The 17,370-nt window shown below is 41.2% G+C and overlaps 1 protein-coding gene across 1 annotated transcript in view; it reads left to right on the top strand.

Moving 5' to 3' along the window:
• kcnh2b (potassium voltage-gated channel, subfamily H (eag-related), member 2b) overlaps positions 1-17,026 on the top strand; it is a 405,497-nt gene extending 388,471 nt beyond the window's left edge. Inside the window, exons 14-22 of the mRNA XM_041814336.1 lie at positions 2,580-2,832; positions 6,501-6,694; positions 6,914-7,016; positions 7,167-7,318; positions 8,821-8,962; positions 9,082-9,271; positions 11,138-11,243; positions 11,404-11,511; positions 11,767-17,026. Of these exons, the coding sequence (XP_041670270.1) occupies positions 2,580-2,832; positions 6,501-6,694; positions 6,914-7,016; positions 7,167-7,318; positions 8,821-8,962; positions 9,082-9,271; positions 11,138-11,243; positions 11,404-11,511; positions 11,767-12,174 (1,656 nt within the window). The 3' untranslated portion in view covers positions 12,175-17,026. The remainder of the gene's footprint in view (positions 1-2,579; positions 2,833-6,500; positions 6,695-6,913; positions 7,017-7,166; positions 7,319-8,820; positions 8,963-9,081; positions 9,272-11,137; positions 11,244-11,403; positions 11,512-11,766) is intronic.
• Positions 17,027-17,370: the final 344 nt, after the last annotated feature.

Genomic DNA, 17,370 nt, shown 5'->3' with positions numbered 1-17,370 from the left:
TCTCAGCAATAATCCAGGGAAATGGGAGGAACCTGAGCTGCATTTCAAGTGTTGCTGCAAAGGGTCTGAATACTTATGTCAATGTGATATTTTAAGGCAACTGAAAAGATCACTGTACCATATCTGCAGTCTTCAAAATTGCTAATTTGCTAAATGCATCCTCTAAAGTGGTGCCAAAAGGAAGCCCTGTTGTTAACAGGAAGTGATAGATGGTTATGCTTTACATAAACAAAGGCGATCATACAGAGTGTGACTTCATTGAGCACGTTTCCATATGTGACTTTCCCAAACATGTAGAATAACTGAAAGTGTTTGTGAAGAGGTAGGAGGTCTTTAAAGCATGAGGAAAAGATGGAAAGACGTAATGGTAGAAGAAAAAAGAAGAACGTCTCATTACCCAAGTGAAAGAGTACCAAGGTAGAGACTACGAGCAATGAGGCTTGCAAAACCTCAAGCAGAATAGGAGGTGTAATGGCCATTGGCTGAAAGCGAGCTGAAAACAGAGCCCAGTGAAGGCTGAAATGAAGAGAGTAGCTTGAAACAGATGAAAAGCAGAGAAATGGAGAGGGAGAAAGTCAGTGTGGGTGTTGTAGGTACAGTTCTGTTCTGAGCACTCAGCCAGAGAATTACAAGAGAAGCCCATAGCCTGCCGCTTAAAAGAGCCCGGGCTTCCCTTGCTTACAGTGAACTCATTAAAATTTCACCAATATTTCATATTAATTACACTCCACGGGCCTGCTGACTGTGTTCTGGGACGACTCTGAAATACAGTTTGAAATTATTTTGCAGTGAAACTCTCTAAAACTCCATGTACAGGATCTTTCTAAGAGTAGGAATCTCAAACTGCTGATTCTTTTTTACTCAAGGATAAAATCATCAAATATGAATTTAAGACTGAAACTTTTATGATCACAAGTGCAGCAGTTGGACACTCTCTTCCCTTGTGTGATGAGCCAGGTACAAAGTTTCACTTCTAGCACCAATATGCTGTTTATCTCAATAACAACAGAAGCTTAAGCTCTACCCAAGCCACGCTTGTAGTAATAAGCTGAAACAAAAAACAATAATTTAGCTAACTGTTGGTTAAAAGGCCACATCATGTAGATTAATGGTGATGCTGTGGTTTTAGCAAGCAAAGCCTAAAAAAAAATGGTGAGCCTAAATCACTCAGTAGCACATCAGTATTGTCATAGGAATGTCTGATATTGATTTCAGAGATTCCCACAAATATATGACATGCTACATAGTACAACATCAATCCCCAAGATGCTGTGTAAAATGTAAATAAATTTGGTGAGATGTACGCTGTAATTAAAGTAATATTTCAAAAAACCCTTAATGCAAGACTGCACACGACTAGTTTTGAATATGCATGGCTGTGTTCAACCATGCTTCAACCACCCTCATGTACAGTGGAGTTAAGTTTAAGAACCTCTGATTTAATCCACATTTAAAAAGTCAAACTGGTACAAATGACGAGCCAAACAACCAGCTCTACTAAGCCAAATGATCTGGATCGCTAAAAAGAGATGGATTTCCTGTCACAGTGAGCAAGACTGGATGGACATCAGCTGAGGAAACATGGGCAACATGACAAAACTGGACTGAACCGAACCGGACCATACATGTGTGACACCAACTGTCCAGGCTTTTTTAATCCCTGCCAGCTGCCATTTCACCATGGGTTTTTAAAACTTTTTTACTTGTTATCTTTTGCCTGGATATTTCACTACTTCTGAGACACAAAAGTAGCTTAAGAATCAAGAACCTTTATATTTTCACACTGTGAATGCTTGGCATGGACTTTTTGGTAGTGTTTTTCTAATCAAAAATCATTAATTACCCCCTAAGAGGAGTTCTCTGCTCCTGTGTGCTGCATCTTTAAAGAAGCTATAGCGTACTTCCTTGCCTCTTTTTAAAGGAGCAATGCTGACTGAAATCACTGGAGGATAACACCACTACTTTTGCCAAGTACCTCAGTTGACGAAACTTTAAAAATACCCTTTTTTAAGTTCCCTTTAGAATAAATATCCATTTAAAACACTGCTGTTTGAGCCACAAATTTAACTTTGTCTCAAAATTAGTACAACCAAAAGAAGGGGGATGTGTACCAGAACTCTACAAGGACATTTCAGAAAGTATGACTTTAAAGATTTAACTAAGCTGAACTTCTGATTTAAAAAAAATGGAACCATATTTGCTAAACTGAAGATGAATTTATGTCAGGACAACCCCTGTTGGTGGTTAGCCATGATATTGAGCCACTGGGAGAAACGTGAAGGGCAAGGGCTATCAACCCTTGCATTATCTCTTGTAAAGACTCCATGATCTGTGGCATTAATTGGACATTAGTTCATGCTGTGGACTTCTTGTCTCTGTCACTGGCCGCTTACAGCTTTTATCATCACTTAGACAACTCTTCTCTATCAGTTCTTAGCCTTCTCCTCCTTCTTGTTTGGGTTTGTTACTTTTCTCACCTTTTTTTTCTTTTATTTTCCATCTCTCTTTCCTTCCTTCTCTATCTCTGTTTCCCCCCATCGTTCTCCGTGTCTCCTCCCTCTCTCGCTTCCTCTCCCCAGGTGCTGAAAGGTTTCCCGGAGTGTCTCCAGGCAGACATCTGCCTCCATCTGAACCGGACGCTGCTGCAGAACTGTAAGGCTTTTAAAGGCTCCACCAAGGGATGCCTCAGGGCATTGGCCATGAAGTTCAAGACCACCCACGCGCCCCCGGGGGACACACTGGTGCACGCAGGGGACGTCCTCACTGCTCTGTACTTCATATCCAGGGGATCCATAGAGATACTGAGAGGAGACGTGGTGGTGGCCATCTTAGGTACAGAATAAATAATATTTTATAAAGCATTAACTTCTAAGTTCTTGTTTTACTACAGTAGTGTGCATTTGTTTATATTTATGTGATTAGTGTCTGTAGATAGGTAAATATTCATAAGATGCCTCATAGTGCCCAATGCAAGGAACTGCATTTCTTTATATGCCTGTTAATCATTGAATTTCAGGTGTTTTCATTTAGACCCATTGCCACAGGTGTATAAAATCATGATCTAGCCATACAAAATGTGATGCAAAATGTTTTTCTGAAGTGTTCAGTACCCTCAAGCGTGGTACTGTGATGGATACCTCCTTTGCAATAAGACGACTGGTGAAATTTCATCCCTACTGGATATTCCACAGTCAACTGTAAGTGATATTATTAGAAAGTGGAAGTGTTCAGAAACAACTGCAACTCAGCCATGAAGTGAAAAATTACAACTGCTGACCACTGCTGAGGCGCATGGTGTGTAAAATTAATGCCAGAGGAAGTTCAGAACTCACATCACCAAGTCCATTTCCAAGCGCCAGATGTTGTGGTGGAAAGCCCAGAGACACTCGACTGTGGAACAGTGGAAACGTGTTCTGTGGAGTGACGCATCACGCTTCTCTGTTTGGCAGTCAGATAGATGAGTCTGGGTTGTGTGAATGCAGGGCTGTTTTTCAGGGTTTGGACAAGGCTTATCTCCAGTGAACGCCAATCTTAATTCTTCAGCACACCAAGACATTTTGGACGATGCTATGCTTCCAACTGTGTGGCAACAGGGAAGGCCTTTTTCTAGTCCAACATGACTGTGCCCCAGTGCACAAAGAAGGACTATAAAGACATGGTTTGATGAGGTCAGAGCCCTGACCTTAACCCCATCGAGCACCTTTGGGATGAACTGGAACGGAGATTGTGAGCCAGGCCTTCTGGTCCAACATCAGTGCCTGACCTCATAAATGCACTACAGAATGAACAGACACCAGTTCCCGCAGAAACACTCCAAAATCTTCTGGAAAAGCCTTCCAAGAAGAGTGGAGGCTGTTATAGGGGGGCCAACACCATAATAAAGCAGTCCCTGTAAGTGTAATGATCAGGTGGCTAAATACTTTTGTCCATAAAGTGTATAAAGTGGTAGTTTGGGAAGTTCTGAAAGAATCTTGGTTTATGATCTTGTGCCAGAAGACTGTCAAAGAAACTTTCAAGACAATGTCACCAAAATAGTTCAAGAGGCCATGTTATTTTTTTTTTTAGCCAGAGGTGGAAAAAGTACAAGTTTATTGCATTAAACTAAAAGTAAAGTTACTTTGGTTAAAATTTACTTATGTAGAAGTAACATTTCTGCACTGTCAATCTAGTCATGTAAAAGTAAAGTATTTTAAAGTTTACTCAAAGTACTGAGTAGTAACTGAGGATTTGTACGGTAAAGAGGTGTCTCCATAACAATATGAGAATATGAACTTTCAACCACATTGTTCAGGTAAAGTCACACTTTTAGAATAAAGTGAAATGGAGCAGCTGTTTCAGGATGTGATGTGGAATCATTGTAACTGACCATCACGTGTTGTCAAAGCCAAACCACTGGACAGTTTCACGTTGTTGATGGAAAGCCTTAACATTCTCGCTTTGACTTTTTTGAAAAGTAGTCAGAAAAGTGCAAGTACACAAAAACGCCACTCATTTACAGTAATGTGAGTGAATGTTATTTTTCATCCCTGGTCTTGTGTGCATATTTCCAATATTTTCTGGTTGTATCTTAATAAAGAAACCAACTTATAAATAAGGATGGTCATAAAAAAAATGCTGAAACAACAACATTAGGGGTGGCCTAAGACTTTCGCACACTATTAAATATCTGCCTCACACTAAACTCCAACTCCCTTGCTGACTCTTAGATTTTAAAAAAAACTTTTGAAGCGAAAACATGACATTTTTAGAAATATCTCTGCTACATGATATTAAAGCAATTCATCACATAAATGTCCATTGCAGACCAAATTAGGAGAACATTTGTTTAAGCAGGCACAACACCCATACTGGTAATGCTGCTTCCTAACAATGAAAATGTGCTTTAGCTGGTTGTGCCATCTGCTGGTGAGTTTAGAGTGTTACTCATAATGTCATGCTGGATAGTCAAGACTGAAGAAAAGTCATGTTCAGGGTCTCATGAGATATAACTCCAGAATTTATCTTCTTCAACACTTTTAAACTTGATATCAAATTTAATTCCAAAAAAAGTCAGAGAGGAAGTTCCAAAAAAAAAAAAAAAGTTAAATTTGAATTAGTTTAGAAAAACTTTCCATACGATTAAAACATTTTGACCCTGAATTGATTTTAAATGAAGTTTGAAGCTACAGTGAGTGGTTAAGGATTTAGTTCAAAATTACAATATTTCAAAATGACTCTACATCAGAGGCATGTATTCTAATGATCGTTATATAACAGTATCACAGGCAGGAATAGATAGTCTTTGAATATTCATGCATATCAAGAGTATGAGATACATTGCAGTAAATCTAAAGTCCCCAAAAGTCTATTTCTTCTATCATGTCAGGATATTATTAAAATACACTGTATGGAAAAAGTATCCAGACACATCTGTTAATTATTGAATTTCCAACTTTTGTGATTGTCTTTCTGAAGAGATCAGTGACGTCAAGTGTTGTACTGTGATAGATGCCACCTTTGCAACAAATCAGTTTGTGAAAGTTCATCCCTGCTGCTGGTTATTCCACCGTAAGTTATAAGTCATGTTATTAGAAAGTGGATGAATTTAGGAACAACAGCAATTCAGCCGTGAAGCAGGAGACTGCACAAAATCGCAGTATGGGTCAACGACTTCTTAAAGTCACCAGCACTCTGTGTATTCCATAGATGAATAGTTCTGAACTTCCACTGGCATTAATGTAAACACAAAAACTGTGCAGCAGGAGCTTCAAGGATGGGTTTCCAATGCAGCTGCATGTAAGCGTCACATCACCAAGTCCAATGCCAAGCGTCTGGTGGAATGATGTAAAGAACACTGACAATTGACTGTGGAGCAGTGGAAAGGGGTTTTGCAGAGTGATGAATCATGCTTCTCTGTTTAGCATTAAGGAATATGTTACCTGCTCGACTGCATTGTGCCAGCTGTGAAGTTTGCTGGAGGAGGAATAATGGCATGGGGCTGTTTTACAGGGCTAGGCCCCTTATCTCCCGTGAAGGCCAACCTTAATGCTTCAGTATACCAAGACATTTTGGACAGTGCTATACTTGCAACTTTGTGGCAACAGTTTGGGGAAGGCCCTGTTCTATTCCAACATGACTGTGCCCCAGTGCGCACTATGAGGACTATGACATGGTTTGATGATTTCAGTGGAAAACTTGACTGTCCTGCACAGAACCCTGACATCAGCCCCATTAAGCACCTTTGGGATGAACTGGAATGGAGATTGCGAGCCAGGCCTCCTTGTCCATCATCAGTGCCTGACTTCATAAATGCTCTACAGAATTAATAGGCTCAAATTCACAGAAACACTCAAAAATCTTGTGGAAAGCTTTCCAAGAAGAGTGGAGGCTGTTAGAGTTGCAAAAGAGGGACCAAATCCATAATAAAGTTCATGTAATTGAATACAATGCCATTTTCTCTTTTTTCCTGCAGGATTTTCTGTCTATTCATTGAGATTTTTCCTTTTTTCTTCTTCTCACAGGGAAAAATGACATTTTCGGTGAGCCCATCAACCTTTACTCCAGGCCAGGTAAATCTAACGCCGATGTGAGGGCTCTGACCTACTGTGACCTCCATAAAATCTTAAGAGAAGATGTTCTGGAGGTGCTGGACATGTATCCTGAGTTTGCAGACAATTTCTGGAACAACCTGGAAATCACCTTTAACCTCAGAGATGTGAGTTTGGTCGTAGATAATCTGAACTCTGAGTTATCATCTGAAATGTTACAACTGTGGTTCTGAATTCTGCTATTAGCATTTTCTTCCATCTACCCATCTATGCATGCTCCAAACCATTTTAGTTTAACCTTTTAAAGTCCTGATATCCAGTGGCTCTAAAGAACATCCTTCAGGTGTATATTTTTCCATTAAAGGTAATTTCTGATCTTCTTTCAGACCAACATGATCCCAGGCTCTCCAAGCAGCGATGAGTCAAACTGTGGGGGATTCAACAAATTACGCAGACGCAAGTTATCATTTCGAAGACGTACAGAAAAGGGTAACCCATCGTCTCGAGCCAATCTCTCACTGCAGCCATCTGATTCATTGTCACATAAAAATATATATGATTTTTTGTCTGGCAAGTCTCCCTCAGTGTTCATCCGTCAAAAGTTATCCCTGTTCAAACTCTCTCCTCTTTCCTGTCCAGATGATGCAGATGCTGGAGAAATTAAAAAGTCTCATAAGTCTGTGAGAAGAAGACATAGAGAAGCAGCAAACAACCAAAAACAGGAAGAGGCACCGAAACGTCAGTGGGAGACTCATCGAAGCTCAGTGTCTTCACACTCCAGTGGTGATGAGGTAAAACTGATGTTCTCTAGACTTCACTGGAAGGTCAAAGCTGTTGTGCATGCAAACTGGTGGCAGAAAACAGTAAAAGGCTGTGGAGAGAAACATGTAGAAGCACGAAAAACAAAACATACATTTCTAAGAAGACCATTGTCAAAGACTCTCTTAGAGGCTTTACAGACATTTATGGCTTTATGTTCAGGTGCATCTAAAGAATTAGAATGTCATGAAGTTCAAGAGGTGAACTTTCATCTCATACAAAGTTAAATATTTCAAGACCTTGTTTTATTTTAATCTTGGTGATTAGAGCTTACAGCTCCCAAAAATCTAAAATGCCCTATCTGAAAATATTAGAACATTGTGTAGAAGTCCAATTTGCAAAGGTTTCCTGAGCCTTCATTCTCTCACTCTGGTTCAGTACACACAACCACAATCATGGGGAAGACTGCTGACTTGACGCTTGTCAAGGAGTGGACTAAGACTTAAGTCAGTGGATCAAGAGCCGCCACACGGAAATGGGTCCAGGAAATAGTTTCATGTTCCTAGTGTCAAGCCAATCCTGAACCACAGATATCATCAGCGTCTCACCTGGGCTAAGTAGAAAAAGAACCGGACTGTTGTTTAGTGGCCCAAAGTCCTGTTTTAAGATGAAAGTAAACTTTGAGTTAATTTGGAAATCAAGGTCCCAGAGTCTGGAGGAAGATTGGAGAGGCACAGAATCCAAGGAGCTTGAAGTCCAGTCATCTCAGTCTCCACAGTCAGTGATGGTTTATGAGGCCATGTCATCTGCTACTGTGGTCCACTGGTCTTTATCAAGTCCAGAGTCAACACTGTCAGCTGTCTACTAGGGGATTTTAAAGGACTTTATGCTTCTGTCAGCTGAGAAGTTTTCCAGCTGAAGTTCCAGCAGGACCCCATAGAGAATCTCTGAGGAAGATGAGAGACACCAGACTCAACAATACAGATGAGCTGAACTCAGCTAGCAGAGAAACCTGGGCTTTGTAACACCCCAGCAGGGTCACAGACTGATCGCATCCATGCCAAACTGCACTGATGATCCCGATCAAGTATTGAGTGCATATAAATGGACATACTTTTCAAAAGGCTGACATTTCTGGATTATAAATCTTTTTTGGGCAGATTTTTGTGATATTCTCAATTTTTGTTTTTCATTAGCTGTAAGCGATAATCATCAAAATTAAATGAAATCAACACTTTTAAATGTTCACTCCATAGATAATAAAACTAAATAAAATAAGAGTTTCACTTTTTGAATTAAAGTAATAAAATAAGTTAACTTCTCCACAATATTCTGATATACTGACTTATACACTTCAGTTATAGATCTCTTCAGGTTGAATGACCGCGAGAGCTGCAGGTTTGAACTCATTTGAGTAAATCTACCAAACTTTCTGCCACCTATAAAACACATCCCCTTGATGTACAGACACATGAAAGTCTCTCTTCACAAAAATTAACACTGATGTTAACATATCTGATCCATGCAACTTAAGGGGGAGGAGCCATCTGTGGCCAGACTCGCACCTCCACCAATGCTGGAGAACTCTCACGCTCAGGCCCCGCCCATGAATTTTAACGAGAACACAGAGGGCGATGGAGACCCAAAGTCTGGGAACACCTGCAACGCCCTGTCAGGTAAACTTAAACATGGCGCTGTCCTAATTTCTGTTCAGACAGAACTGCAGTGCTAACCCAATAAGTCACAAACACTTAATCTCTTCTTCTTCTTCATCATGTGTCTTCCTCCCCTGCAGGTGCATTCTCAGGTGTGTCCAACATCTTTAGTTTCTGGGGGGAGAGTCGGGGGGCTGGTCAGTACCAAGAGGTTCCCAGCTGCAGTCTGGCATCACCGCCGCCCCTCAACACACCGCTGCACAGCCTGAGCCGGCAGCAGCGCAACCAGCTGGACACACGCCTGGACCTGCTGCAGAAACAGCTCAACAGGTACCACTGGCTGTGCTTGTGTGGTAGTTTGTCTGGCTCTTTCTGCTCTTTTTTGTTTTGTTTTATATCAGCTGTTGAAGTAAGACAGCCATGCTCCAACTTCCTGACAGTTTGGTTATGTTTCTTTTACCTGACTGGGTCTGAAGGAAGCCTTTTGTCTCCTTCAGAGTGGAAAAGAAAAATCCGTCCTTGTAGCCTTTAGCTGGATGGGTCTCCTGTGTCGGGTCGTGTTGAGATCACAGACAATGTGTCTCTGCTTCACCTCCAGCTCAGTTCTCAGAGTTTTAACGCATGATTGACTGAGTATCTCTGCTGGATAGGATGTGTCAGCAGGCAGAAGGCGTCTGTGTGGGGCGCTTTGGATTGTGTGTACAGAGAGAACTCCTTCCTCAACTACTTAAAATATCTGCACATATGGAAGAGACTCTGCTGGGCTTCTGAGACTTGAAGAAAGCGACACCATCATCAGAATGTGTCCTAATTAGCTGTTTACATGCTTCAAATAGGACCCAGTTGGGGAGCATTGTTTAGTAATAACATAAAAAACAAAACTTTGTTGACTCTTTTAGGAAAACAAAAAGTGCAGAGACAAAAGTAGGGGAGTCCCAGCAGGATGGGAGAAAAAAATATAATTGGACTAGAAGTAGGGCTTCAAAAAGTATCAAGGAAAGAAGTGACATTTCTGTGATACATACCGTGATATGAAAAAACACACAAAAGCATTTGCAAGTAGTCTCACAATTAGTGAAATGGGGATCATCTGAGTGCAGTAAATGTGTCTCAAATGATTGTAGTATAAAGACAGATGTGTCTGGAAGGTCAAGTCCCAAGTTAATCAGTTTTCCTGGCTAAGTTGCACCATGAAGACAAAAGAACACTCCAAGCAGCTCAGAGAAAAGGTTATTGGGAAGTATAAGTCAGGGGATGGGTACAAAACATTTCCAAGGCACTGAACATCCTTTAAAGTTCAGTTAAATACATCATCAAGAAATGAAAGGAATATGGCACATGTGTAAATCGGCCTAGATCAGGCTGTCCTCACAAACTGAGTGAGCATGCAAGAAAGTGCAGCATCATGCTGTGGGGATGCTTCTCGGCAGCCATCCCTGAAAGGCTTGCAAAGGTAGAGGGTAAAAAGGATACGGCAAAAAAATCCTGGAGGAAAATCTTATTCTGCCTGTAAGAGAACTATGATTTGAAGATTTATTAATGACCCGAAGCATACAACCAAAGCTACACAGAAATGGTTTAAAGACAACAAGGGGAATGTTCTAGAGTGGCCGAGTAAAAGCTTAGACCTCAATCCAATAGAGAATTTGTGGCTGGACTTGAAAAAGGCTGTTCGGAGCTTGAGCAATTTAGCAAGAAGAATTGAGCTAAATAAGTGTCCAGATGTGCAAGCCTGATTGTTACATTGCAACACAGATTCAGTGCTGTGATTGCAGCCAAAGGTGGCTCTACTAAATACTAACATGAATGGGGTGAATATTTATGCAGTCAACTATTTCACCATACGTATTTTTATGTCTGACTTTTTAGGAATCTGTTTTCACTTTGACATTGAAGAGGGTTTTTTTTTTTGTCTGATCAATGGGCGGCCTCAGTGTTTGGTTAGATTGCGCTCTTGCTTGTTTCATCCAACCTTACCTGACAGGGTTGGAATTTGCAAAGGACATATGTATGTTGTTCACAATAAATATGGTTACCATAAATACATGCATCTCTAAAAGAGAAATTCTAAAATGAGATCCATTTGACCCTGCCCTCTCCTATGAAATGGTATTGTTATAAGTGAATACATAAGAACCTCTCTTATCAAACATAAATGTCTTATTTTAATGCTTATAATCTCCTCTCTGTGTGCAGATTAGAGAGTCGCATGTCAACAGACATTGGAGCCATCATGCAGCTGCTGCAGAGACAGATGGCCCTGGTTCCTCCTGCCTACAGCGCCGTCTCGTCACCGCCTCAGGTATTAACACACCCAAACACAACCTAACAGAGGGGTATGTGCATTTTTGTCATGGGGTTATGACTCTAAACATCTGTTTTCATAGCCTAAATTTGCCCAATCAGGATCTTTAAAGACAGACCCTTGGTATAAAAGAGTGATGAGATGCTGTTTCTTCCAGGCCTCAACTTACCCAGGTCCGGGTCCAGGTCCAGGACCGGGCTCAGGAGAGAGACTAGTGCAGTCTGTTACACCTCTGGAGACAGACACACTGGCCTCTCTATCACAGGTATCATTTGTTTTGTAAAGTTTCTGAGGATAATTCACTACTGGCATATATTGGAAGCACTGAAACCTACTGAACTTTAAACCTATGATGAAATCTGTCAGGACCTGGTTTATTTGCCAAGTAAGCTTACATTTACTGTACAATGAATCTGACTTAGTGTTTTTGAGGAAAAAATTAAAAAACAAAGTAAAAGACTATAAAACAGCAGTGTAAGAACAGATAGTCCATCTGACTCCTCAGCTTCTCTCTCTGCAGATCTTGGATTCCCAGGACTTCGAAGAGTTCCCGGCCAAGCCTCTGGACTCCCTGCAGCCCCAGGACTCATCTCTGATCAACAGCAGCCAGGGCCAGCTCGCCCCCTCTGGACTGGAAAGCTTAGGGGAGAACCTGGAGCTGGAGCTGGGACTGGGGACAGGGACTGGGGTGATTCCAGGACCAGCAGTAGGTTCGACTTTAGCGTTAGATTTAGGGAGTGGGGCAGCGATGGGGTCGAGCTTAGGCGCGGGGTTAGACTTTGGTTCAGGGGTGTGTGGGGGAGCTGCTGGAACAGGGGTTTCTACTCTGGATGCTGAAACCCAAAGGAGGCTGTCTCTGCAGGAACCACAGACACCTCTGGACTCACGGACACCTCAGAGACACAGCTCTGACCCAGGAGGAAGCTAAGGAAGAGGGGAAGGGGGGAGGAGAGTGGGATGGAAAGAGGGATACAGAGAGGATGTATCCCTCATCAAGAGACTAAGAAGCACCTCTACTGTATCTACAACCCTTTAGGGACCCCAGCTGCTCTAACTCCTCTGCTAAAGCTTCTGTTCTCACCTCTGAAGAAAGGACGTGAATCCAGGTGAGGGATCAAGGAAAAAGATGACCTCTCTCTCTCTCTCTTCCACAAGCCTTACCCTCCTCATGAATCATCTGGAGCTTTCTGGACTCCACAACGGTACAACCTTTAACCAAAACCACAGACAGAGCAGAGAGAAGCTCTGCTTCTTAACAAACACACACTGATCTGGTGCGCTGAGGATGTCAGATCTTCACACACATAAATGACTGCTGAGCTGTTGAAGAATCCCTTTACTGCTGAATCCAGCTTTGGATGACCGACGAGAACAAGAACAGACAGCAACGGACAGAACCGTGATGAAACAAGTAGCCATTTACGTCTTGCACTGAAAATCCTATTGATACAATGATTATTCTCTTCTCTATGTCCGAGGCGCTTCCGATAAACTGTCAGACTGGTTGGTAAACTGTAGTGTTAGCTGGCCTAACAGAAAACCTGCTGTCCCGTTCTGTTATTGGTTCCTCCTTCCTGATGTCCCGCCCTGAGAGGCGGAGCTGATACCGTCTCCCCTTTCCCAAGAGCACACTGGATTGGCTGGTTTGCACCTCAGGGGTGGGAACTGGAGGGTTTAAAGCCATGAATATTCTCGATGAACATATCAGCTGCCCTATTATAAACATTGTACTGATTTGCTAATGAGTGAAGAGCGTATGGCATGCTCGGGCAGCGTCAAAAACAGGTAAACTGGCAAACTTACAAGTTTACCATGAGAACAGAGCACCACAAATAATTATAAATACTCAAACAAGCAGGAAACACAGCTAACTAATTTATGAGCTAAGAGAAGTGACTTTAAAACGAACCAGAGAAGTGAAATGCTATGATAAATGCCTGCTTTGATTCCTAAAAATCACAGCATGTGTAAGAAGGAGTGATTCTAGTTGAGTTGAATTTGCTACCTCAGATTTCATTGGTCCTTACTTTGTTCACCTGATCAAGCACCCAGAATGCTTTTATCTTGTAAATACCAGTTTGTTGTGATTCGTAAATATTCAAGTTTGCCAGTTTACGACGACCAGCCGAATGCGCCGTTATTCTATGTAAGGTACAATATGCAAACACTGTCAAGAAGAGTGTGTGCGCTTTAAGTTCAGGTCCAAAGCTTTTTATGCGTGTTTGTCTTTGTTTGGTTTTGTGTTTCAGTCTGCAGAGCATGGCGTTAGGTTTGTTTGCTTTCACACACTGTAGAGCTCCACTGGATTTAACAAAAGTTGCCCCAAACTAACTTTTAAGGACGTTTTAGTGAGATTGTTTTGGTTTTTACAATAGATAGCACAAAAAACCTTCACAATGTAGGCTTTTAATACCCAGAGGTCATTCAAGATTTTTCCTGGGAAAAAGATCCAGGAACAAATAAACAACAATACCATCATTTTTAACAGACTATTTTCCCTGGGATTTGCAATAACTTAAGATATCAAACCTTGATGATGGATGAGATGAACATAGTGTTGTCGTGCCACTGTTAAGATGGTGTAAGAGTGAAGTCAGAATACCTCAGGGCAGAAAGAGTATGAAACAATAAGAGCAGGTACAATTAAGCCCCCCAATCACATTAAAATTTAACTGATATCCAGAGGCAGCTGGTGTACTAATCTTCAGGTAGGTGGGATTTTCCACAGATAGAACAGGAAGCTCATGCACCTTAGTTTATTAGCTTGGCATAAAAATTTAAAGTCAGCCATATCAGACCAATGCAAAAGAGAAAATCACATCATGGACTGGGAGAAACTCTAGACTTACCACTGATTGATCAGGGAAGCCATCGAGGGCCTGTAGGACTATGAACCAGGACGAGGGGGCTTACATATGTTACCCCACACCTGGGGTGCTATCCTCAAGATGCTGCGAGACGGCAGAGGAGTTGTCGTCCTCAAGACCACAACTGTATGAAATCACCTGAGACACTTCACAGCAACATCATGTGACTCTTCCTAGGAAGGCCATTTCAAGGTTATAAGAAACTCTACTAGTCTGTCACTTAGAAAACAGAAAAGAAAAAAAATAAAATAAAAAAACATATATAAACTGCCTTTAATGGGCTGGCAGACTTAGCTTCATATATGGTAATAGTAACTGAAAACAACTATTTATCTGGTAACACTAAACAATATGAATCTGAAACGTCATTGGGTAAAAATGAGTCTTACTACTTGTTGACAAAGTAGTAAATGAGTAACTAATGAATAGGTAATACTAAAGTATCAGTCAATCAATAGATCAAAAGAGGGTAGGTCTAGACCGTTCTCTTTAATGTACACCAACGCTAATCACATGAGCTAAGCACAAGCAGTATTTAGCCTCACTACAGTGGCGACATAAACTTTCCCTTTAACGGGCACGAATGTTGAGCAGAACCAGCCTCATGCTGACAGCAATCCACTGAAGCCACGCTGGCGTCAGAAGGGGCTAGTGGGTTGGGAAGGAGCAGTCGGGAGAAAGGGGGATGCAGGAAGAGGGACAAGAGAAACAACAAAACAACAAATGGAAGGCGGATTTACAGCTATGATGGCCTTAAACTTATCTCTCATTTTGTAGGATAAGGCTATAACATCAGTAATGATGGTAGCAACATGTGAAGAATTAGCACTAACAACCACGTTTAATGGAAACAGAACAACGAGATATTAGCATCGGCAGCTAGGATGATAATGAAATATGTATTGATAATGTTCTATGCTAATTTAACCTTAGGTTGAGTAGCAGTTAATTCCTTTCCTTTCACGGTTTAATAGTTGTTACACATTTGTTACCATTTGTTTCTTTAAAGTCTGTAACACAACAGCTAAGTTACTGGTCAAAAGCTGGTGTTCAGTGTGAATTCAGGCCGAATATTTATCAAATCAAGGAGGGAACTAGGACACCCTTCACTTATTTACACTCATGAAGTGAGTGGTAGAGTTTGCTGCAGTGCTTAGGCTGTAAAATAAGTCTATTTAGAAAAATATTAAATTGTTTTTCTTGTAGACTTGTAGGTTCAGTTGCAACTCTAGGTTCCAGCAAAATTTAAAACAATATGCTCATTCATTGTATAAGAAAGGGAGAGGTTAACTCTGCATGTACACCAGCTGACCCTGCATATCCTTGTTTCCCATAAGAGGACATTTCTACAAACCTTAACCTTTTATTGGACTTTAATTATGTGCAGGATGAGGGGAAATAACAGCCCATGATTAATAATTGTCTTCCCTGACGTACACTTAAATGGACAGACCCTTCACTTGCACACACACCCCCGCCCCCCCAACGTTAAGATTCGTACCCTGGAGGGAAACCACGTTGAAGTGCAATAGTCCTTTAAAGAGTTCCCTGTTGTAGCAGCCTCTGTTCATTTGAGCACTTTATTTCTTAAACAGTGCAGATGTTTAATAAAGACTCAGGAACGTGTCGTTGATGTTGACGAAGGTTTTTTTCTTTTTCTCAGAACTCAAAACCAACCAATCAATATGAAGGAAGAAAACACTGAAGGAACTGTACATTAACAGAGTAACTTTTTCAACTCTGTCCAGATTTCCCCTTTAAACGCAAACTTTTGAAGATTGTATTTTGCTGCTTGCTGGTCTAAGCTACTGTATTTATTTATTGCTGTAGGATTTTACTGTTTGTCTGTGGATTTACCTGCTATGATTTATTTTTTGTTTTGGGTTTATGATCAGCTCATGAGGTGGAGCGAGTGAAGGCGATGAGTGTAAACATGTTTCCAGTGTCAATGTGCTCTTTTTTTGTTATCATACCCTGAAATGTGTACCCATGCAACCTTTCTTGTTATTTATTCAATATTTAAGGGATGAAGTGTTAGGGGAGCAGTACACCTTATTTAATCATTAATAACACTAAACAGATTCATGCACAAGCCACCATAAATACATATGTGCATGCAGCCTGTTTAAATTTTCATAGAGGTGTCAATGCTGAAAAAGCTTTCAGTATCAACCAAAGCTAGCTAATGCTGATACCAATAATCACTGGTGACATTTTAAATTTACATTTGATTCAGTTCCTGTAGTGAAGAAAATGTTTGGAAAGTTTCTGAGAAATTGGCTTTATGAGTTACAAATGCAGCTGGATTTTGTGTGATTTTAAAGTTCGACCAAAAGATATTTTTTAGCGACATTTTGGAGCAAAATCAGATTAAGTATTAGTGCCAGGCATTGGGGTAAGAGTGATGGGTAAAACTGACTTTAAGTAACAGTAGCAGATATGAAAAAAGAAAAAACTGTAATTCTGAAAACTAAGACTTAATGAAATTCACCCCACAATAGGACTGTCCACATGAATGTGTTAATCTCATATCATCATGAGATTAAGGTCCAATATATATTCATTCAACTATTTTATTTAGGCACAATAATGGGGCAGTAGCTGGAAAATAATGTTGCGCCTTCCCTACGCCTGTTTCATATATGCTTGCATAGATATATTTCATATTCATCTGGAAGACTCCCATAAAAAAGTATTTGGCAAAATTCTCAGACGGTAATTTGACTAATGTTACAGGCCAGTCAGAGCTACAAGACATATTGAGGTAGTAGGCATGTGCCACTCCAGAACTACCCTGAGCTCTATGGGCTAGCACTACCTGTCAGGTGCAAAAAAATCCATCCATCCATTTTCTATACCACTTATCCCGTTCAGGATCATGGGGGGCTGGAGCCTATCCCAGCTGTCATTGGGCGAGAGCCGGGGTACACCCTGGACTGGTCGTCAAACAATCGCAGGGCTGACACATAGAGACAGACAACCAGGCACGCTCACATTCACACCTACGGCCAATTTAGTCACAAGTCACCAATTAACCTAACGAGCATGATTTGGTGGTGGGAGGAAGCCGGAGAACCCGGAGAGAACCCACGCATGCACGCGGAGAACATGTAAACTCTGCACAGAAAGGCCCTGACCAGGAGGCGGATCAGGGACCTTCTTGCTATGAAGCAACAGTGCTAACCTCTGCGCCGCCGTGCAGGCCATGCAGAAAATCCCTGCCAAAATAAGTTTTCAGTGTGGCTCTTTGCATTGTT

Source organism: Cheilinus undulatus, linkage group 19, assembly GCF_018320785.1.
Source record: "Cheilinus undulatus linkage group 19, ASM1832078v1, whole genome shotgun sequence".
Classification (NCBI taxonomy): domain Eukaryota; kingdom Metazoa; phylum Chordata; class Actinopteri; order Labriformes; family Labridae; genus Cheilinus; species Cheilinus undulatus.
This window is presented reverse-complemented; position numbering and strand designations above follow the sequence as displayed.